At 41.3% G+C, this 24,092-nt stretch overlaps 1 protein-coding gene across 2 annotated transcripts in view; it reads left to right on the top strand.

The window, feature by feature from the left end:
- Nucleotides 1–256: 256 nt before the first annotated feature.
- Nucleotides 257–24,092, top strand: part of KHDRBS1 (KH RNA binding domain containing, signal transduction associated 1) — a 40,415-nt gene continuing 16,579 nt past the window's right edge. Inside the window, exons 1-8 of one of the 2 annotated variants that reach the window (XM_026014339.2) lie at nt 257–890; nt 13,910–14,034; nt 14,861–14,977; nt 16,892–17,038; nt 19,703–19,836; nt 20,779–20,980; nt 21,493–21,560; nt 22,318–22,376. In XM_026014339.2, the coding sequence (XP_025870124.1) occupies nt 509–890; nt 13,910–14,034; nt 14,861–14,977; nt 16,892–17,038; nt 19,703–19,836; nt 20,779–20,980; nt 21,493–21,560; nt 22,318–22,376 (1,234 nt within the window). In that variant the 5' untranslated portion in view covers nt 257–508. The remainder of the gene's footprint in view (nt 891–13,909; nt 14,035–14,860; nt 14,978–16,891; nt 17,039–19,702; nt 19,837–20,778; nt 20,981–21,492; nt 21,561–22,317; nt 22,377–24,092) is intronic. The other variant, XR_003237348.2, reaches the window with a different exon arrangement.

Here is a 24,092-nt window from a genome sequence, read left to right as displayed (position 1 = left end):
GGCTCAGCCGTTGGCGGGGGCGTGGCCCCGCGAGTAACAGGTCTCCCGCCCCACACTCCGCGGGCCCGCGCGCAGACAAAGACATTCCACAGCCCCCGCCCCTTCGCGCACCCGGCCAGAGGGGGAGGAGACACGTGTCCCGCTAGCGCCGAGTCACGTGGAAGAGAAAACGAACGAAGCCCGCGGCCACTCGCGCACGCGCACCAGACTCTGGCCTGGCGGGCTCGGAGGGAAAAGGGGAGCGGGGAGGCGACTTCTTCGGGCTCCGCGGCGGTGCGCAGGCGCCGTGGCCCGACTGGAGACTTTGTTCTCCGCGGAGAGACCCAAGGGCGGTGCCGGTGGCTGGCTGCGCACGCGCGCCGCCTCATTTCCGGTGCTCTCTTTCGCTGGGTCGCTCGGGTCGGCTTCGGTCGCTGTCGCTCCCGCTCTCCCACCCCCGCCAACCGCCGCTCGGGCCTCTGCCGCTGCCGCGTCGCTTCCTCGATCCCTCGATCGCACATCCGCCCCAATGCAGCGCCGGGACGACCCCGCCGCGCGCATGAGCCGGTCCTCGGGCCGCAGCGGCTCCATGGACCCCTCGGGTGCCCACCCCTCCGTGCGTCAGGCGCCGTCTCGGCAGCCGCCGCTGCCTCACCGGTCGCGGGGAGGCGGAGGGGGATCCCGGGGGGGCGCCCGGGCCTCGCCCGCCACGCAGCCACCACCGCTGCTGCCGCCCTCGGCCACGGGTCCCGACGCGACAGTGGGCGGTCCGGCGCCGACCCCGCTGCTGCCCCCCTCAGCCACTGCCTCCGTCAAGATGGAGCCGGAGAACAAGTACCTGCCCGAACTCATGGCCGAGAAAGACTCGCTCGACCCGTCCTTCACTCACGCCATGCAGCTACTGACGGCAGGTAAGCGGGCCTCCCCGGTCCCTCTGGGTCGTCTGGCCCCCCGGGGGCATGGGTAGCAGTGGCTTTGTTCCGCCTGCCTTCCGCCCCCTCGGGGCCAAGGCCATCGTGAACTCCCCTCCTCTCCTCCTCATTCCGGGAGCCTGGATTCCACGCTCCCATCCCGGCCCTCGGTGCGAGGGAGAATTCTGAGGCTGCAGTGGAGGCCCAGAGGGGACTTGGTGATCTCTTAGCGCAAAGGTCTTGATGGATAGCGCTGCGCTCTCCGCCCCTTTGCCGACCCTTCCCCCTCCCACCTTTTGCAGCTGCCCTGCGCTCTGGGTATTCAGATCCTTCCAGAAGCGAACCTTTTATCTCCCCCTACCCCCAAAGGGAAAGCCTTCTTCATTGCAGGTGGCGGTAGACGCCTCTACTGAGGGTGTAGGGGGTGAAGACAGCCGGAGCGGGGAGGGACCGTGGGAGGGAGGGCCGGGGTGAAATGGGGTGAGGCTGGAGTGCCCTGTCCAGCGCGCCGCGTTCTCTGGGGCCGAGTCGGACTTAGCGGTAACAGGAGCTTAAGTTGCTCGGAGGCAGGAGCAACCTGTGGGAATCGGATCTTGAGGCTTTCCGAACCAGACTTCCGACTTGGGCCGATAAAATGATCATTGCTATACAGCCAGACGGTTGGACCCCTTTATTTTATAAGATGGTGTTCATCAGAAGGGTAAGAATAGCCCTAGAGACAGTGAAATGGAATCGGAGGAGGTAAAGGTTGGTTTGCAGGACATTTCTCACTCAATAAGATGGACAAAAATCGAGGGAAGTTGCAAGATGCTTGTACCTGAAAGGCTTGGTCTTCCTGTTTTATTTCTTTTTGCTTCAATAGTGAAATAGATTCTGGAAAGTAGTCTTTGTTCTGTGCCAGTAGACTAACGCTCCTTTCCTGCCCTAACTGGCCAATCACCTAGTCTAAAGACGTCTGTTTTGCCCCCACTTACAGTTTAAACGTTGTTTTAGTAAGTTATTTCTTATGAGACCTGAATTTTATAAGCAAGTAAAAAGTTGCAACCTTCAACTCTAAATGAGTAGTTGGACTCTTTGGCAAGGTTGATATAATGGACTGATCGATATTTCGTTTCCCTCCCCTTTGTTCTCTATCTCCTTACATTGGTAAGGGGTCTTCATTTTTTTAAGACAGTAAACAAATCTCGCTGTGGTAAAAAATAAGAACATTTGGATAAATTGCTTACATTTTCAATTGGGTGTTTTGCTGTTCTGTAACACAGTCAGATTGTTTGAAACATTACTGTTCATTGTGTTCTTCTGGCAGTCGTTTTGAAGGCCAGGGTGCTTTTTTTAATATTTATATTTTTCATGTTGTCTTGCAATATAGCAAACACCAGGTGTTTGAATCTGAAAACAACTACATGCAGACTTAGGAATGTCAAGCTAAATGCTAAAGGTTGACTTGGTAGTCTAATTTTTATTTCCTTTAATCTTTAAGCAGTCCAGGTTAAATGAGTGAGAATAACAAACTTTAGAACTTAAAGGTGTTGGCTTGGGTTTGAAATTCTGACCCTTAATTAGTTATCTACTCTTGGGAAGTTTTCAGAACCTCGGTAACCTTATCTGGAAAATGGGATGATGAGAGAATTAAGTGTCATGTAAAAGCACTGGCGCCATTCCCTTTGGCCATAATAATAAAGATAATAATTTGTCACCACAGTTTTCTAATAGTTGTAAATCCATGGTACTAAGTAAAGTATGAAAACAAGGTATTTTTTGCCTTTCTGACCACACCAAGTGCCTACCTAGTACACTGTTTGTCTTTTAAGTAGAAGGTGATTTTTTAGGATAACTATAAAAACTGTTGATCCAAAAAAAAAAAACTGTTGATCCTTGAGGACACCTGGGTGGCTCAGTGATTGAGCATCTGCCTTTGGCTCAGGTTGTGATCCCAGGGTCCTGCAATGGAGTCCCACATCAGGCTCCCCACAGGGAGCCTGCTTCTCCTTCTGCCTATGTTTCTGTCTCTCTCTGTGTTTCTCATGAATAAATAAGTAAAATCTTAAAAAAAAAAAAAAAAAAAAAAAAACTGTTGATCCTAAAAAGTTATTTACAGGGGTGCCTGACTGGCTCACTCAGTAGAGCATGTGATTTTTGATCTTGGGGTTGTATGTAAGTTGGAGCCCGCATTGGATGTAAAGATTACTGAAAAAAAATCTTTTTTAGAAAAGTTACTTAAAATTTTCACTGTTCTCTCACTGCTTAAATTCTGTTACAAGAGAGTATTTAATATTTTTTAACTTGGGTTTTGTTTTGTTTTGTTTTAATTTTAATCAAGTTATTTTCTTTCTTTTTTTTTTTTTTTTTTTGTTTTAGATTATTTATTTATTCATAGAGACACAGAGAGAGAGAGAGAGAGAGAGGCAGATGGAGAAGTGGGCTTCGTGCAGGGAGCCCGACGTGGGACTCGATTCCAGGTCTCCAGATCACGCCCTAGGCCACAGGCGGCGCTAAACCGCTGTGCCACTGGGGCTGCCCTTAACTTGGGTTTTTTTGATGTCTGCCTTTTTTTTTAATGAATTGAATTTAAAAAATATTTTTATTTATTTATTCATGAGATACACGAGAGAGGCAGAGACATAAAGGGAGAAGCAGACTCCTCGCAGAGAGCTCGATGCAGGACTCGATCCCTAGACTGGGATCACACACTGAGCTGAAAGCAGATGCTCAACCACCAAGCTACCCAGGCATCCCTAAACTGAATTTTTCATTGGAGAATTGGAGTTGAAGTAATGCTGGCTCATTGAGAGAGCAGACTTGGGGTATATGTTAAGTCTTGATATATATTGGACCTGGCTTTTAATGTATTTTTTAATGATCTGGAAAAGGGATTGTAGTGAAGTCAACCCACTGTGAGGAAGTGAGACACTGAGAAGACAGAATAGTAGTATTTAAACTCTAAGAAGGATATGTGTAAGAAAAATATAGTTAACACTTACTGTGCCAGGCACTGGACTGAGCACTTTAAGTCATATATTTAGTCTTTGTGACAATATTATGAGAACGTTATTCTTATCCTCAGTTTTACAAGATACCCAGAGATTAATTTGTCTACAGTAACAAAATTAGAAAACAGCATAACTAGGATTTGAAGTCAATCTGAGCCTGGATCCATATACCTAACCTTCTTCACCCACCCAACCCCCTACTATATAACTATATATAGTAACCTGCAACAAATTGTACCTTAAAATATTTTGTACTACTTGGACAAAATATTACAATTTATTCGAATGCATTGGAGTGCTAGCTAACAGGGCAGTAAAGATCATAATGCCAGAAGAAGAAGGAAACCCAAAGAGCAGAGCCTAGCTCTTGGAACTGACTCTCCTCAGGTACCTCTGCTCATTTCCAAAGAGAAGCCTCAAGACCCAGGCCACTCTTCCCTAGCCTTTTTTTTTTTTTTTTTTTTTTTTTAAGATTTTATTTTTAAGTAATGTCTCTACCCAACGTGGGGCTCAAATTTAAAATCCTGAGATCAGGGCAGCCCGGGTGGCTCAGCAGTGTAGCACTGCCTTCAGCCCAGGGCCTGATCCTCGAGACCCTGAATCGAGTCCCACGTCAGGCTCCCCTCATGGAGCCTGCTTCTCCCTCTGCCTGTGTCTCTGCCTCTCTCTCTCTCTCTCTCTCTCTCTCTCCTGAATAAATAAAATCTTAAAAAAAAAAAAATCCTGCGATCAGGAGTGGTATGTTCTATTGACTGAGCCAGCCAGATGTCCCCAGCTTTACTTTATTTTGTACTTAATCAGCATCTGATATACAATATATTGTAGTTATGTGTGTATTTGTTAACCACTCCTTCACAGCTAGAATGTCAGCTCTACCAGGGCAGGGATCTTTGTTTTTGTTCACTGCTATATCTCCTATTCTTGAAGAGTGCTGCCCAGAATGGACTCTTACTAAATATTTGATGAATGAATATTCATCTTCATTGCATGATGGAAAAATATCAACACAGTTCCGAGATACTTACATATTGACATTACATAGACTTCTGTGTTAGCCAAATTGATACTCAGTTATGATGACAATTAAATGCATTTGCAGACATGCAAGGACTCAGAGTACACATGCTTGTTTTCTGAAACAAAAATAATTTATCTTGTGTTACATATTTATGTAATAAACATAAAATTCTTATATGTGTATCAGCGTTTTTCTACTTTGTACAGTTAGGAAAATATAAGTTTGTAAATGTTTCAGGAGTAAGTAAACATTTTGAAGAGATTAACAATCCCCAGAAGATCTTGAAAATATACCTAGAAATCCATCTTTCAAAACACTCAGTAGACATTTAAAGACAGTCTATTGAAATTTCAGAATACTTAATTCCTTTATTTCATTCACAATATGCTATAAAAGTATATCTATTTCATTTCATCAACAGAGCTAGCAAAACCTATTAAATTCAGAAAGTGGAATTAGTTGCAAAGAACTCTAAACCAAATATAGATATAATAGGATAAGCAGGCAGAGATTATCACTATTGGCAGCAATATTTTTGTTTACATAGGTAAGTGATCAGTGATGCAGCTGATTACAAGATAGAGCTGTACAGATCAGTAGGTTTCTGATACATGAGCAGTAGCCAATTAGAAAAGAATTGACAAAATCATTTTTAGAATAGTATCAAAAATTAAAAATTTTTAAAAAATAATATCAGTTGCCTTGGGGTAAGCAATAAAAATCATTTTAAAAATGTATGTGAAGGGACACCTGGATGGCTCAGTGGTTGAACATCTGCCTTTGGCTCAGGTCGTGATCTCAGGGTCCAGGTCGTGATCTCAGGGTCCTGGGATGGAGTCCTGTATCAGGTTCCCCGCAGAGAGACTGCTTTTCCAAACTCCGCCTATGTCTCTCATGAATAAATAAAATATATATATTTAAAAGTATATGAATAATAACATTAAATAATATTTAACCTTGTGTAGAGCATGTTAACATGTGCCATGAAGTATGCTACTTATTCATTCAGTCTTCCTGGCCATTATAGGAGGGAGAATTTTTTATCTCAGTTTAACAGATAAAGAATTGGAATATTGTGATCATATTGTCAACTTTAAAATTTTATTAAAGGTGATAAAGATCTGAATGAAAAGAGAAATACGCCATGTCCTGGGGAAGTTGTGGGGTTGGGGGGACTAGCATTATAAAGATGACAGGACTTTTAAATTAACATGTTGATCTTTTGCATTTTCCAAACTAATTCCAACTGGATTTATTTTTTTAAGAGATTTATTTGGGGCAGCCCAGGTAGCTCAGCGGTTTAGCGCCGCCTTCAGCCCAGGGCCTGATCCTGGAGACCAGGGATCGAGTCCCACATCGGGCTCCCTGCGTGGAGCCTGCTTCTCCCTCTGCCTATGTCTCTGCCTCTCTCTGTCTCCCATGAATAAATAAATTAAAAAAAAAGAGAGAGAGATTTTTTTATTTTAGAGAGAGCATGAGTGGGAGGGGCAGAGGGGGAGAGAATCTCAGGCAGACTTCATACTGACTGTGGAGCTGGAGCTGGTCACGGTGATCGATCCCACGACCTCGACCTGACCTGAGTGGAAACCAAGAGCCAGACACTCAACCAGCTGTGCCACCCAGGTGCCCCACCAGGATTTATTTTTTCAACCTGACATATTGAATATAAAGTAGATAAAAGAGGAAATGAAGAAAAATGAGGAAAAATTTTGGAGACAGGAAAATAATGAAAATCTGAAGTATTGATGGAAATTCGGTTAAACAAGACTTAGGGTTTGAGAGTATGAGAATTAGAAGGAACTCTAAACATTGCTGGTGAAAGTGTGAATTGATACAACCACTCTGGATAACAGTTTAGCATTTCATCTGAAAATTAATTTTCAAATTCCTTAAAATTCAGCAACATCATTCCTAGGAATATGCCCAAAGAAATTTAAAAAAAAAAATTTTTTTTTAATTTTTATTTATGATAGTCACAGAGAGAGAGAGAGAGAGAGGCAGAGACACAGGCAGGGGAGAAGCAGGCTCCATGCACCGGGAGCCCGATGTGGAATTCAATCCGGGGTCTCCAGCATCGCGCCCTGGGCCAAAGGCAGGCGCCAAACCGCTGCGCCACCCAGGGATCCCCCAAAGAAATTTTTGTACATGAATGCCTCATTCATAAAATGGTACACCTTGTTCATAAAATAGTGCACCTTGTTCACAAAATGGTGCAACATGTTTCACCATTGATTGGAGATTGAACTTTTCAAAATAAAATATTTATGTAGCAGTGAAAACGAAAACTTACAGCTACATGCAACAACATAGAGAAATCTTGGAAATCTAATATTAGTATGATAATATTACTAATATTAGACTAATATTAGAAAAGCAAGTCCCAGTAGGCTGGATACATACAGTACAATACTATTTTTTTGGAACATAATACTAGTGAGACTAAGTATAAAATATTGTTAGCATACATTTTTCTCTGATAAAGCAGCTTTTTACAAAACTAAATATATGTTTACCATACGACTCAGCAATTGCACTCTTGGGCATTTATCCCAGAAAAATTAAAACTTAGTTTCACACAAACCTGTGCATGAGTGCTCATAGCAGCTTTATTCATAATAGCCCCAAAATGAAAACAAACCATATGCCTCCAATAGGTGAGTAAACAGGTACATTCATACCATGGAATACTATTTAGCAATAAAAAGAAATGACAAGTGGAACAACTTGGATGGAGCTCAAAAGAATTAGGCTGAGTAAAAAGAGCCAATCTCTAAAGGAAACATTGTATAATTCCATTAATTTAACATTTTTGAAAATACAAAATAATAGAGATGGAGAACAGATAAGTGGTTGCCAGTGGTGGGGGACAGCTGGAGAGAGGGGACTGTGGCTACAAAAGGTTGGGTGAGGAATCCTTATGGAACTGTTCTGTGCCTGGACTGTGGTGGTACTCGTGTGACTGATTAAATTGCATAGAACCAAACATAAATAAATGGGTGTAAAACTGATGAAATCTGAATAAAGTCAGTAGATTGTATTAATGTTAATTTTCTGGTAATGATATTGTATTATATATGTGCAAAGTATTATGGAGAAAATGGGTGAAAGGTATATGAGATCTTTTTATTACTTGGAACTGCATGTAAATCTACAATTACCTCAAAAAGGTTTTTTAAAAAAGAAAAAGGGTGCCTGGGTGGCTCAGTTGGTTAAGCATCTGCCTTCAGCTCAAATCTTGATCTTGGGGTCCTGGAATCGGGCCCCATGGTAGGTTCCCTGCTCCGTGGAGTCTGCCTCTCCCCCTACTTGTGCATGTACACACATGCTCTCCCTCTCTCTCAAATAAAATCTTCAAAAAAGAACAGAGAAAGCTCTAAACTCTAAATTGGATCATAAGAAAGAAATTCAGGAGACGATGGTCTATATGTCATAACAGGGTTTGCCACTATCCTGGAATGTGAGAATTGAGCCCCTTAGAGGGCTCTTTACTCAGACTAGGGGGATTTTTCTGAACCAATACCCACTGTCAGTCAACCTTGTCTGTGAAATATTGTATTATCTTTTCCTAGGGAACCCATCTGTACCTTTCATCAGATTTTCAAAGGAGCCCATGACCCCAAAAAAAGATTGAGAATCTCTATTGGTCTCTGCTCTTGCTTAAAACAGTTAAGTAATTTGATCAATAAAAAAATGGAATTTTTTTATACAGAGGTAGTAAGCTTACTGGACTTGTGATTCCACAAGGTGGGTATCAACAGAAAAGATACAGGGCAGAGAACTACAAATTTGGGGATGATAGTCATGAATCATTGATGGTGTTAATGGTATGTTTCTTTCATTCAGTTAACATTTATAGATGCCTATTTTGTATTAGGCATTATACTAAAAATGGCAGGTACTCAGTTTAGGATTGGAAGGGGTCCAGAAATCATTAACAAAGGAAGGAATAATGTAGTTAGAGGTATGAAGCAAGTGCATTGAGAGTTGAGAGGAGGGCATGATCCCTGACCTTTTGGAGCAGAGATCCTCTGAATCTTGCCCTCTTAAAAACACTGCCTCTGGATGTGTTAGCCAGGGAATCTTGACCATTGTCTTATAGCTTATACAGCCCTTATCACATGTTGTTGATGAAACATACATGGTAGTCTGTTTTTAGCCTATCCAGTTGATAAAATTTGTATATAATTTTCCCAAACTTCTCTAGTATTAACATTTTTGTTTATTAGATCTCTTCTTTCTTTTTTCTTTTCTTTTCTTTTCTTTTCTTTTCTTTTCTTTTTTCTTTTCTTTCTTTTCTTTCTTATCCTCCTTTTTTAAGAAGTAAGAAGGAGGAGTGCCTGGGTGGCTCAGTTGATTAAATGGCTGCCTTTGATTTAGGTCATGATCCCAGAGTCGGGATCAAGCCCCACATCGGGCTCCTTGCTTAGCAGGAAGCCTGTTTCTCCCTCTTCTCCCCACTCCCCATGCTCTCTTTTGCTCCCTTTCAAATAAAATCTTTTTAAAAAATAAAAGTAAGATGGGAAGACTAAGATTTAATGACCTGTTGAAGATCACATACCAAGTATGTACCAATACTGGGAATCAAACACAGTTCCATCTAGCTTAAAATTCATGCTCTTTCCTCTGAGATATGCATTTGAGAAACAATCCTTGGCAGCTCCTTTTGCCCATAGGTCCTGTCCCTGTGTTTTAATAAAACCACCTTTTTGCACCAAAAGAAAAAAGAAAAACCTCATTCTTTAGAGCTTACAGTCTGTGCTAAGACCAACCAAAAAAAGGAATGGTTAAGTTATAGTAAAAGATAGAATAAAAGAAATGCCACCAGAATAGTTGAATTTGTTCTGACTGATAGAAGGAGTGACCTGGATTTAAGTACCTCACTAACTAGTCTTGTGATCTTGGACAAGTTACATAACTTTTCTGAGCCCAGCTTTTTGCACCTGTTAAATAGGGATAGTCCTGGTTATAAAGACAAAATGAAACAATAAATGCAAAATTCCTGACACAGGCACTGCATGAAATACCATTTCCATAAGCATCTGGCTAGGAAACAAATGGATCACCTCTCTGTTGTTTACACCTTAGCTTTCCTTTCTTTGGCTCTTGGGACATCCAAGGTCTCCAGAGGCCCAAGCAAAGATCACTTAAAGGAGTTGGTTTCAAAAATGTTGTCTAGAAAGTACTTTAGCCTGAGGGTTAAACCATTTTTAGGAAGCTGCTTGATGTTTTTTTTCCCTCCCCAATATAGCCTACTGTAAGCTCTCTGAGAAAAGTAAGGCCAAGGAGAGAAATACAGAATTGAAAACTGTACCCAAAATTTTGCAAAATCAGCTTTTCCTTGCTTAAATAAGGTATATGTGTCCCGTCCCCCTCCCTCCACCCCTGTATTAAAAGTACGAGGTTTGAAGCTGGAGAAAGCCTGGGTTTTGATCCTTTTTCTGGTACTTTAACAGCTTTGTGACTTAGAAACTTTTCTCTGAATTTGTTTCCTCCTTTGTAAAATGGAAATAGTACCAGCTATTTCATTGAGTTATTTTGTAGGATAAATGAGGTAATATTTGTAGGGCATTTGATACATAGTAGACATTGAATGAGTATTCAGTCCTTCCCCTTCCAAACATGGAAGATGAGCCCTCTTAAAGACTTAAAGTTACCTCTTTGTGTTTTGCTTTCTAGGCTAAACTTCCCTGATTGATTGATTGATTGATTGATTTTTTTTGATTGATTGATTTAAGAGAGAAAGAGAATGAGTGAGAAAGCATGAGCAGTGGGGAGAGGCAGAGGTGGAGGGAGAAGCAGACTCCCCAGGACTCTGAGATCATGACCGGAGCCAAAGGCAGGTGCTTAATCCACTGAGCCAACCCAGGTGCCCCTCCCCTTTTTATCTTTTCAGTTCTCGGTTTTATTTAAATCACCATTCTGTGACTTCTCCATAAATGCTTTAATGTTCTCTTTTAAATTAAGAGATAAAATGTACAAAAGGATTCCTTTTTTTAAAACACAACCAATTCATTTTTTAAAAAATATTTTATTTATTCATGAGAGACACAGAGACATAGGCAGAGGAAGAAGCACACTCCTCTCAGGGAGCCCAGTGTGGGACTCGAATCTCCGGACCAGGATCACGCCCTGAGCCAAAGGCAGATGCTCAACCACTGAGCCACCCAGGCGTCCCAAGGATTCTAATTAAGATACAACTAGTACAGAATAGAACAGAAGGCCGTGTTATAGAAGGAAAGGCCTGAAATGTACAGGGTACATTCCATTGCATCAAAACAAACCTTTCTCTTGGTTCAGTCTTTGCAGCCCTGCTGCCTATAGGAGTACAACAGATTAACAGGCTTAGAGTCTTCTCTTCCTGCACTGGCCAAGGAAAGTTTCTGGAAAATGGTATAAAATACAGCTGAAGGGCCTAACTAGATGATAGCAATTAGGACACACAAGAGAGAATTAAAATGAGGCATGTAATTTGTTCCACATTTTTAGAAGCTCTTTGGTGATGTTTTCAGATCACAAATGTAGCATCTTTGTTCCTAGGATTTTTGAGAGTTGAGTACCCAGCTTTTCAGCCTGGAAACTCAAGAAGAGATGTATTCAGAGATGGTAGGCTCAAAACTGGTGACTAGAAAAAGCTAATATTAGCCGTAAGTGGGAGGGGAGAATAGAGGTCAGGATATACCACCAGTAAAAGAGCAAACAAACAGGGTGTTGAATGAAGCATTTAGTCTGTTAATTTTAAGGTCAAATTTGTTTTCTTTTCTAAGCAATGAAACATAGGAGTGTGTAGAGCATCGTCATCTACAGTTCTCATAGGAGTAAAGATTTAGTTAAGAATATTTGCAATATGATTTAGCAGTTTTAATTGTCAGAAAGCGAGGGAGTTTGTGCTTTTAGGCATAAACAGGTCAGTTAGCTCACCATATTCTGCAGCCTCTGAAATTGGCTTCTTAATAAACAGAAAGCCTTCAGTTTGAAATTCTGAACTCCTACGAAAGTCTGTCAAAATCAAAAGGATTTTCCTTCATCTGTGTACTTCACAGCTGGAATTAGTCTAAACAGTTATTTTTTTTTATTTTTTTTTTAAGTTTTTATTTATGATAGGCACACAGTGAGAGAGGCAGAGACATAGGCAGAGGGAGAAGCAAGCTCCATGCCCTGGGAGCCCGACATGGGATTCAATCCCGGGTCCCCAGGATCACGCCCTGGGCCAAAGGCAGGCGCCAAACCACTGCGCCACCCAGGGATCCCTAAACAGTTATTTTTTAAGGCTGTTAAAGGTATGGGTTTGCAGAATGTGTTTGAAATAATATATCTTTTAATATTTTAAAATAATCTCTACATCCATCATGGGTCTCAGTCTCACATCTCTGAGATCAAGAGTCGCATGCCCCGCTTACTGAGCCAGCCAGGTACCTCTGAAGTAATTTATCTTTACCCTTTAAACCAGTGGGTTTCAAAGTGTGGTCCCTAGATGAGTAATATCAGCATCACCTGGTAACTTGCTAGAAATGAAGATTCCTAACACAAATCCCAAACTGGGGTTGGGACCCAGCAGTCTGTTGAATAAGCCCTCCAGGTGATTCTGATGCATACTGAAGTTTGAGAACCATTACCTTAAAATTATAGAAGATAGAGGGGTGCCTGGATGGTTCAGGCGGTTGGGCATCCAACTCTTGGATTCAGCTCAAGTTATGATCTCAGGGTCATGAGATCGAGCCCTAGCTAGGGCTCCCTGCCTAGCTGGGAGTCTGCTTGAGATTCTTTCCCTCTGTCCCCACCCCCCACATTAGGGCAGACACATTCTCTAAAATAAAATATTTTTTAAAATTATAGAATTTAGAAGCTGTGGGAATAGTATATAAGGAGGATATTTGGCGTTACTTAGAATGTTCCACTGACTTTAGGGAGCATAAATTTCTTTTTTTGACTGTTTTCAGTGGACCATATAACCTTTTGTTGCTATTCATTGCCTTTGCGCACACTGCCCCATCTCTGTTACTACTCTTGTCATAGTACTTAAGTGTATTTCACTGCCAACTTCATAGACATTGTCAGTGTATAAACATAGTGAAGAGGGAGATCATATTTGACTTATTCTGTTGTATCTCCTATACTTTATAGGTTAGATGCCTGGCCCTTGGCAAGTCTCCCCTAGTGGTTAATGATCATACCTATATCTCTCCCTTATCTGCCTCTCCATAGGAAGCGCTCAAACGCTTCCAATGAGTGGATGAAGTTCCCTAATTATAGGAGATCTTTTTGGATACTAAGATGATAGTTTCATCTGATGAAACTATCTTAACCTGGGAATTGAAAGTACCTTGGTTTTCCTTTAGGACATTGAATTTGGCTAGATAATGTTGACCGTGTATCAAGCACTTCCTAGGAAATGGGTTTTAGTTGGTGTGTGTATATACATTATTTTACTCGGTCTTTATAGCAGCCTCATGTGAAGTAGGTATTCCCCCCATTTCACAGATGAGGAAACCAAAAATTAGGGCAATTAATTAAACAACTTTTCAAAGTTTACACAACTAGTAAATGGCAGACTAAGAATGACGTCTTTCAAAAACTCTTTAAGAACTACTATGATCCAAAGCTCTAATATCACAGTGGAATTTTAATGGAACCCTTCATTGTATTAGTAACTTTTGTTTCTTCATCAGGACTGTGCTCTTTTTTTTGATACAGGCTTTTTATTTTTAAGTCATTTATCCTCTTTTCCCCATCTCTCTGCATTTGTTTTGTTAAATTCATTTATTCTTGAGAAACATTTGAATGGCTCTGATGTAGAGGCTTCAGGTGGGGATGAAAGAGCAAACTACTTTCATAAGAAGCAGCCTCTGGGTTTCCTAGTTAACTCTGTACACCTTTGATGCTTTCGGCCAGTCTCTACCTGAAATTAGCACATTCATCTGAACTATTTGGTCTTATGTTGTTTTTGCTTTATGCAGACTTGGATATTTGCATTTAGTTACCAGAACAAACTGAATTGTGTTTGTCTTATTCAGAAATTGAGAAGATTCAGAAAGGAGATTCAAAAAAGGACGATGAGGAGAATTACTTGGATTTATTTTCTCATAAGAACATGAAGCTGAAGGAGCGGGTACTGATACCTGTCAAGCAGTATCCCAAGGTAAGGCCAGACGTGCCTCACTTGGTTGTCTTTGTAGGTGTGAGAGCCACGGGCTATAATAAAGACTTCTGGAAATTGTGATGCATTAGGTCCTTGAGCCTGTGAAGCTTCTCTTCCATACTTGTAGTACTTGTTTTTGGTAGTTGAAACATCTGAGTCCCTAAGTAGCCGTATACCTATATCTAGGAAGGAAATATAATCAACTTTTTATTACCAAAAAAGAGTTTCTTTCTCAAACATTCAGGCTCCAAGTTCAAAGAAAAAAACTGAAGAGTTGCTCTCTGTCAAAAGATTGATGTGGGGAAGAAAAAAGATTGATAAAATCTTAATACAGGGAATATAGCACAAATCTTTGACTAGATGAAGTTAATTTTATTTCTTAATCAGTGTTTTACTTTCAAATAAATACTTTTTTGTTTTTCTCCTCCTCCTCCTTTTTTCCTTTTTTTAAAGAAAAGAAATTAGTTATATTTAGTTTACCAAACAAGTACTATAAAAGAATGCCATATGTCTGTTCTGTTCTGTAGTCACTGCCTTAAAAATATTTGTTTGTTGAAGCACTAAGGGTTGCAGTGTGATAATTTGGAAAGAGCACTAGACTACATCTGGAAACCCAAGTTCAAGTCTAGGAACTGCTGCTTTCTATATGTATAATCTTAGACTATTCATTTTTTTCCGTGTATCCTCAGCATATCCTTTTCAGTAAAATAGGAATGGTAATATGCGCCCTATTTTACAGGGTTGTAGATCAAATGAGATAGTAAGACATGTGGAAGTGTTTTATAGGAACATACGTATTTAGAAATCTATTTTTATTTTCTGTCAGTTCAATTTTGTGGGGAAGATCCTTGGACCACAAGGAAATACAATCAAAAGACTGCAAGAAGAGACAGGTGCAAAGATCTCTGTGCTGGGCAAGGGCTCAATGAGAGACAAAGCCAAGGTAAGCTCACATCAGTGAGGCAAAAAGACAATGCCTTCTGGAAGCCAGTACTTATAAAAATACAGAATGTGAATCCCTTAAATTTGTGTTGGGTGTAAGAGATTACAGACCTAGTTAATTTACTTGTTTGGCAACGCTGGAAGAGCCTAGGTGTGCCCTAGTGGTTATTTTTTTTTCCTGACTTTTGACTGCCTCATAATAGAAGCAGCAGTAACACATTTCACATTTGTAAGCTTGTCTCTGAAAACTTGGAAGGGGAGCTGAATATGCTAAAACTTATCCAGACTAAAGACACTAAAATGTGAACAGCACATTCCCTTTCCAGTAACATTGAAAAATGAGAGCAGTAATGTTGTGAGTACAGGTGAATCTGAAGATTAGTTGTCTGGGTTTTTTTAGAGCCAGTTGGAATGTAAAGAACACTAAAAGTATTTCAAAAGGAACCATAGTAATCCTGACAACAGAACCTAATGCTAATTTTTTTTTTCCATGTCATAGCCCATGAGCTTTGTATTCTTTATAAGCACTCAAAAAAAAAAAAAAAAAAGAAAGAAAGAAAGAAAGAAAGAAAGAAAGAAAGAAAAAGAAATAAAATTCTACCAAAACAGAATAGTCTTAGCCTTCTAGGGTCAGCTTTTTATTTTTTTATTTTTTTTATTTTTTTTTTAATTTTTATTTATTTATGATAGTCACAGAGAGAGAGGCAGAGACACAGGCAGAGGGAGAAGCAGGCTCCATGCACCGGGAGCCTGACGTGGGATTCGATCCCGGGTCTCCAGGATCGCGCCCTGGGCCAAAGGCAGGCGCCAAACCACTGCGCCACCCAGGGATCCCCTAGGGTCAGCTTTTTAGATGAGATATATCAGGTACAGTCTAAGAACTTAGTCATTCAGGGCTCCTTTTATGCAGCCTAAACTCATGAACATTGTTTTCTTTTATCCACTCACATTTCTCACTAGATGAATACACTTAGGGCTGAAGTATGTTATTTCTAGCTAATGAGATTTTCTTCACTCTATTCTGACTTCTTTCCTCCCCTAGAACATCCCAGACAATAAAAAGAGCTGGTACTGGGACATCTGGCTGGCTTAGTCACTAGAATATGTGACTCTTGATCTCAGGGTCCTCAGTTCAAGCCCCACAATGAGGGTAGAGATTACTTAATGAATAAAAAAAGTTTAGGGGCACCTGGGTGATTCATTCGGTTAAGCATCTGACTCGGTTTCAGCTCATGTCATAATCTCAGGGTTGTGAGATCGAGCCCTGCTTTGGGCTCCTCACTGGGCATGGAGCCTGTTTAAGATTCCCTCTCCCTCTCCCTCTGTCCCCCCACCCCCAAAATAAATAATATTTTTTTTAGTGTAAAAAAAAATGAAGAGCTTGTGCTCAACAGCTCTACCTAGGATTTATTTATTTATTTATTTAAAAGATTTTATTTATTTATTCATGAGAGACAGAGAGAGAGAGAAACACAGGCAGAGAAGCAGGCTCCATGCAGAGACTCGATTCTGGGGACTCCAGAATCATGCCCTGGGCTGAAGGCAGACACTCAACCGCTGAGCCACCCAGGCATCCCTCTACCTGGAATTTAAAAACAAATACTTGGGAATGAATGAATGCATGCATGCTTGGCAAACAGCTTATATCTGAATGAAGACTGGAATTAAGTTTCTCTCTTCTACACCTAGTAAGAGCTGCAGTGAATATACCATGGACTCAATACAGTGGTTAACTTTTAGTAGCAGACCAATTACAGGTTTAGCAGGTTGTGTGAATTACTGTCCTCTAGACTTTGCTTTTGTCTTACACTTTGCTATTTTTCTTAGATATTTAATTTCTTTCTCTTTCAGCTGGAAATAACTATCATTTTCTCCCATTCTATGTGATGTGATGTTTTTCTGCATTTTTCCATAGGAGGAAGAGCTGCGCAAAGGTGGAGACCCCAAATATGCCCACTTGAATATGGATCTGCATGTCTTTATTGAAGTCTTTGGACCCCCATGTGAGGCTTATGCTCTTATGGCCCATGCTATGGAGGAAGTCAAGAAGTTTCTAGTACCAGTAAGGAAATCCACATCCTATATCTTTGAGCAAAAGAGAACTGGGATCTTGTACTGTTGCTAATAAGGCAGGGGATCTTAATCATGATCTCTGCATAACCTGAAATTGCATACCAAATTCTGTATTTATGTTCATTTTTCTGAGGTAGTGTGTTACTTATACCTAGTTCTCAAAGCACTGTGCCCCAAAGCTACTCTACCCCTCCTTGTCTAATGTGGTTTTGGTTATATACCAGGATCTATTGTTAGTATCTTGGGTCTGCAGTGTGTCTGGCGTTTTAACATCTGATTAACAAAGATTTAACAGTCTTCACCGAATTAAATGTGTTGGTACTAGTGTGGAACCAGGAGGTTATGATAAGAAGAAAGCTAAGATGGTCGTAAACTCTCTGTACTCAGGGGTTAATGTTCTAGACTTTGGAGAGTGTAGAAGATAACAGCAAGAGGCTTATAGCATCCAGTGTTAATATATTAAATTTTGACGTGGGTGCTTTCAGGGCTTTCTCTCCTGGAGGAATTTACTGACATGGAGTTTAATTTGAAAGAGTCATGATCTTATAGTCTTGACTATTGATATTAAACAAATTGGTGTGCAGTTCCTTTCAGAGTGTAACTGAGGCCCACAAAGAATTGGGACAGACCAGGTTACATATCTTGCTTATTTTACTACCTGGTCAGAGGGTCCATTCTTTGAATAAGCAGAAAATGTTGTGATTTTTGCTCAGCAAGACTTATTAGTTGTCAGAGTTAACAAACTACAGTTGAATGTTTAATAACCAAGGATGAATCTGGAACCTTAGGAAGTATGTGAAATACTCTTAGCTAGAATTGAGTAAGCATCCTGTTTTCATCACTAAAACTAATAGGAGGTGAGATACAGTTCTTGGTTTTCTTGAATATGCAAAATGAGGAGTTGGAACTATATGTGTCAGAGGATGTGAGAATTGGTAGAGCAAAAAATTTATAGGCGGTGTGTACCTATAATGCTGAGCTTCAAGAATTTCAACACTGTCTCAGATGTCTCAGCAGCTGCTTGGCTTCCAAATACTTCATCTTCGTTAGAATGTTCAAACATGAAACAGCCAATTTAAAATATCCTAGAGAAGAACTTAGAGCTGGTAAATTTTTCCTTGAGGGAGTCCTTTTTACTCTTTTTGAGGTGTTCTACTGAAGCATCGTGAGCCACCTAGTTCCTGAAGGACTATAGGGGAATGCCCATCTCCTCTTTATCCTTAGTCTCAGCATATTTCTCAAAAGGGATGGCTTTGCAAGGTTTTGATGTAAGTGGATCTTCTAAAAAGATGCCTATCAGGCAGATCTGGGTTTCCTCCGTATTGGTGTAGCATTTCGAAGAATTAGACAAATGGGCTGTCATTGGTTACTTGATTCTCCAGAGTGTGGGTCTCAAGCAGCAGTAGTGTGTAAGATAGGAGTAGGTGAAGAGTTGAGGGGGGACATCTCTATGGTGACCAGAATCTTCTGTTCTTGAAGCTCTATCCACCTGGGATATATAAAAAAAAAAGCATGGAGTATTAAAACTGAATGGCTCTCATCAGGAAGTATGTGAAAAGATTTGCAAATGGCAATTGACTCAATTCTTCCCTCTTGTGAAGAAAAAAAAAGTGAGCCTATTTTTGCATCCATGACCAGAGCCTCCGTTTTCCCCTTAGAACCATTAACTGTACCAGAGAGGCTTCCTGGTACAGTAGGAAGAGCACTGGACTGGGACCTTTATCCGCGTCATCTTGGACAAGTTATTATTTCACTTTTCTGAGCCTCAGGTTCCTTGTTCATCCCAAACATTTGTTAAGTATCTGGTAGGTGCCTAATACTCTGCTTGGGTCTGAAGTTACAAAAATGGCTCCTTTCTCACAATTTAGTGAGAAAGACAATTCTAGAATGACGTGGTAAGTGCTTGGGTAGAGAAAATTACACGGTGCTATGGAAAAAAGAGGAGGGAGTGGGGGTGGCGTCAAAGAAAGTTTTTCAAAAGAGGTAATATTTTATTTTAAATCTTGTAAGAGTTAGTCTCTCAGGTGGACAAGAAAGGCAGTGTAATCTAATGATTCAAAGCCTAGATTTTGGAGACAGGTAATTCTGAATTCACATCAAGTCTACCACTTAACTAGCTGTATATCCTTAATTTGGTGGCTTTATAAGCCTTGATTCTATTTCCCAACCGTAAAATGGGAAGACCTGCCTACTAACTTTGAGAGTTATCGTGAAGATTAAACTGCAAAATCTATAGAGAGTTATTATAAAGTACCCAGGGCGTAGAGCTTAATTAACGGTAGTGGCTTTTACTATTCTAGGAAGAGGGAGCTCTTTGCAAGAATAGGTGTATAAATATGCCAGGTTCTGAGCAACAAGTTGTTCTGCATGGCTTGAAAGGAGGTTATCCATGAAGAATGGGTAGAAGTGATCTGGAGAGCTAGGTAGGGACTAATTATGAAGAGCTTCAGCTGAATAATGAGAGGTCTGCCATCAGGACTTTCCTTGAAGAGGTGACAGGTAGGGTGCCATTTGACTTCAGAGAATGCATGACCTGAGACTTCATCCGGGCATTCAGAGCTGGTCTTAGTATCCAAGGCTTATGTGGGCTGGACAACTTCTCAGCAGGAGGTGGAGACATGGCACAATAGTCCTCATTATCTTTCATTTGCAGGATATGATGGATGATATCTGCCAGGAGCAGTTTCTAGAGCTCTCCTACTTGAATGGAGTACCAGAGCCCTCTCGAGGACGTGGGGTGCCAGTGAGAGGCCGAGGGGCTGCACCTCCTCCTCCACCTGTTCCCAGGTAAAAATAATGGAGACAACTACAAACAGGATATAAATTTTTTTTTTAAGATTTTATTTATTTACTCATGAGAGACTGTCAGAGAGAGAGAGAGAGAGAGAGGCAGAGACACAGACCGAGGGAGAAGCAGACCCCATGCAGAGAGCCTGACACAGGACTTGATCCCCGGTCCCCAGAATCACGCCCTGGGTTGAAGGTGGTGCTAAATCGCTGAGCTACCCGGGTTTCCCAGGATATAAATTTGATCGGTACCATCCTGGTACCAGATGGCCGGTAGCATCTCTTTCGTAGTGGTGCCCTTACCTCTAGCTTGGAAGGGGGCCTCAGGATTTGTACCATCAAAAGTGGAATAGTAGGGATACCTGGATGGCTCAGTGGTTGAGCATCTGCCTTTGGCTTAGGTCATGATCCCAGGGTCCTGGGATCGAGTTCTGCATCAGGCTTCCTGCCGGGAGCCTGCTTCTCCCTCTGTCTATGTCTCTGCATCTCACTCTGTCTCTCATGAATAAATAAAATCTTAAAAAAGAGTGGAATAGTTGATCTTAGGTACTTTGGCCATAGTCAGGTGCAGCAGTTCTGTTGAAACTTCTGGTCTTTTAATTCTGGACAGTTGTAACATTTTAAAATGGTCTCTGGCTTTAGAATTTTACCTTTTGTGAATGACCTTTATGGAATATTCAGCCTTTCCAAAATCGTCCACCGATGAAACATTCACAGACCCACTGTGGAACCTGGGGAGTCACCAATATGAGTCTTTTATCCACCCATATGTTCCTCTGTGGGTTTTTTGTTTTGTTTTGTTTGTTTCCTCTGTGTTTTTATAGTAGTCTATTTAAGGCCTCGTGAAATCTGCCTAGCTCCAGATTTTGCAAACAAATCTGAACAGGAATGTGTTAGTTGATGTATTAAAAGCTCCATTTAACGTAAATTTTCTTTTTGCAGGGGCCGTGGTGTTGGACCACCTCGGGGGGCTTTGGTGCGTGGTACCCCAGTGAGAGGAGCCATCACCAGAGGTGCCACCGTGACTCGAGGAGTGCCACCCCCACCTACGGTGAGGGGTGCTCCAGCACCAAGAGCACGGACAGCAGGCATCCAGAGAATACCTTTGCCTCCACCCCCTGCGCCGGAAACATATGAAGAATATGTAAGGAGTTGGAACAGTGTGCTGTTTCCCAATACCTAGAAGGTTGCCAAAGTTGAATGATAGGGCATTGGCCTTTGACATAGGTGGCAGGGACAACCTATAAGAGATCTGGAGTCAGTCTCTTCTCTTGCAGTGAGCATTAAAATATGAGAAGGTTTTTCCATTTTAAGCAGTTTACTATGTGTGAATAGATTAAACAGGAAATAGGCTGTACCTTGATATGTATATAGTCTTTTAGTAAGGGGTGTTTTCGCTAGTACTACTGATAATTCTCAACTTCAACTGTTTACCTTGTTTCCTGCCCACAATTTGAAGGGTGGTTTGGTTTGGTTGGTAATTCAGTTTTGTTTTGTTTTTTAAAAAAAATAACCCTTTCTCAACAATTCCCCAGTGAGTGTAAATTTTGGAGGGAAATTTTGCGTTGTTAATCTAGGAGTCTGCCATCCTCCTATGAGTTGTAATTACCTTCCCTACTCTGTGTGATTCTGACTATTTCATTTTATTTGTTCCAGGGATATGATGATACTTACGCAGAACAGAGTTATGAAGGCTACGAAGGCTATTACAGCCAGAGCCAAGGGTAAGTCAGGCAATAGAAGTGCTGTTTCGTGTCCTAGGGATGGATGGGAGGGAGTTTGAGCAACTGAGAGATTTAGGTAGCACACATCTAAGGAGCAGCGTGGCTCCCTTTTGGAGAGTATCGCCTTTACTTTCCACATCTGTAGGGCACACAGATCTATAAGCTTAGATAGCTGTGAATCTTAATTTACAGTGTAGAATTTGGGAATAACAGATGGAAAATTACTGAGCTGTGACCACATGGAAATGAAGGGAAAATGCCATTAAATTGTTTTGACGTATTCTTGTCACTTTAAAAGGAAGCCTAGAATCTTACTACCATAACTTGGGTTGTTTTGTGCACTCGTCTTAAATAATAATGTTTTTGTGTATACATATTTTGTGATTGATTGAAAAGTGTCTCATAATTATACAGTGGGGACAGGAACAGCATGTTTGTTTATTCTCTTCCAATGAGCCCTATAAATGTGTGTGTGTACACTATAATTAAGATGGTCAGTTTTGGATTATGCTCTCTCACTTTAAATTATGTGGCATCCATCTTTGCTATGGTTATCAATTTTTTTAATAATTACTAACTCCTTAAAAAAAATAATTACTAGCTCCTATGTGTTTTGAAAATGTTTTCTGGTTTGGAGATGGGGCAGAATGAGCATTTTCCTGTCTTCCACACCTAGTAAAATGACTGAAATGTGGGAGGAATAAGAAATGGAAACAAGAGTTACTCTAGCTCTCTAACCTCTGTCTTTGGCTTTCAGGGACTCAGAATATTATGACTATGGACATGGGGAGGTTCAAGATTCTTATGAAGCTTATGGTATGTCTTTATTTCCATGGTGGGCAAAGTGTGCAAGTAAGTGCCTGCAGGAATGCTGGTGACTCAATTATTGGGGACCACCAGTCACATACTGAAAGAGGAGCTTTTAGAAAGCTGAGATGTTGGTAGATGTGACAGTAGCTGTCCTGCTCTTATTGAAATTGTGTGATGTGGCATAGAAAGAGGAGCTCTTAAGGTGAAATGGGGTACTGTTACTCTTGGAAGGCTAAGTAGGTGTCTTAAACTAGGGCTCAGGTCCAGCTTGGTCTGGTTGGAGCAGCAGACTTTTAAGTTGATGTTGATCTTTTTCTACGTTAGACCAGGAGAGATGGCCAGGCCTAGGTCATGTTGCAGGGCCTTTGCTGCTGGTGCCTAGGCCACATTAGTAGATAATAAGAACTTAATCATATCTAACTTCATTCTCCAGCCCCACTTCATTTTTAGCAACGATTTTGGATCTCATTGAAAAGAATCTCAATGTAGAGGAAATGTTAGCTGAAAGAGAACGAGACGGCAAGTAGCTAGCCAAAAGCAGGTTGGGTGCAAGAAGAGTGCCTATCAGCCTCAGATCTGAGACTATAAGGGCTAGAGCCAATTCAGCTCCTTACTTGCTTGGAGACCTCTCAACTCGGTCCCTGATCCCAAAGGACCTATAGAGGCTGGAATGGCAGTAGGATCAAGCTGTCCTCCCTGAGGTTTAGTTGAAAACACATTGCTCAAGAGTGTCCTCAAGAGCCAATTATGGCCCCGTGTTAATGGGCCCCAAAGGGAGTGCCATGTGGCAGTGGGTGCAGAGAGAGCAGCCTTTTAAATGCAAGGATTTTCAACATACCTGAGGGAGTTCCAGAGTGCTTGGTGAGGGGCTCAGCAATTGACAGTTCATCTTAAGATGCTAGTAAACAGTCTCTCCTTACCCCTAGCTGAAAAGAAGGAGGTGGGGAGCCTCTTAGAGCTCCCACTGACAGACAAGCTGAGCTTTACTCCTCAGCACAGTTATGTAGTAGCCAGTCAGCTGCTTGCCTAGAGAAATGGTTTTTACCAATTCTAGCTAAATGGTACTGGATAGTTGCCATCAGTAACGCTGCACTGCTCTGAGGCCACCGTTTAAAAGGGCAGTGGGATTGCCCTAGGGCATTCCCTCCATTGGTGAGGCGGCACAACGGGGCCTCTGTATGTGTTTGACTAAATTACATTTCTCTTTTGCCAGAAAAGAGACGACCGAAAGAGTCAGACTGCTTCTTTTGCTCCTGGTGTGATGTTGCTGCAGTTAATCTGTTATGATTTCTACCTTTTATAAACGGAATTAGAAAAATAAACTGTCTTGGTAGTACTAGAAGCCACTTGGAAAATAATGGATGTACCTATCATACTAAGGGTATAAATAGGCTTGCATAGGGTTCTGTGGGACTGCGGGTCCATATAGAGGTTTTAGATCTGTAGAGATGGAGGCTCATATTTGTGATGCAGGCAGCTGGAGAAATACATTGGGGATGAACTGGCATAGGTAAAGTATGGGGGCGAGTGGGAAGAATAAGCTCATAATCACAACTCCTGTTCATAAGAGGTCAGCTGTAGAAGTAAGGGATCATCTCCCTCAGGCTTTTCCCTGTATCAAAGGAAAACCATTTGAGGATGTCAGCCAGGTTATCTGGCTTCTCCGGACTACTGCATGAGAAAGGAAATAATGAATTCTCCATCATATCAGTGTTATAAATA

This window comes from Vulpes vulpes, chromosome 2, assembly GCF_048418805.1.
Source record: "Vulpes vulpes isolate BD-2025 chromosome 2, VulVul3, whole genome shotgun sequence".
NCBI classification, from domain to species: Eukaryota; Metazoa; Chordata; class Mammalia; order Carnivora; family Canidae; genus Vulpes; species Vulpes vulpes.
The sequence above is the reverse complement of the archived record's forward strand: the minus strand, read 5'-3'. Positions and strand labels throughout refer to the sequence as shown.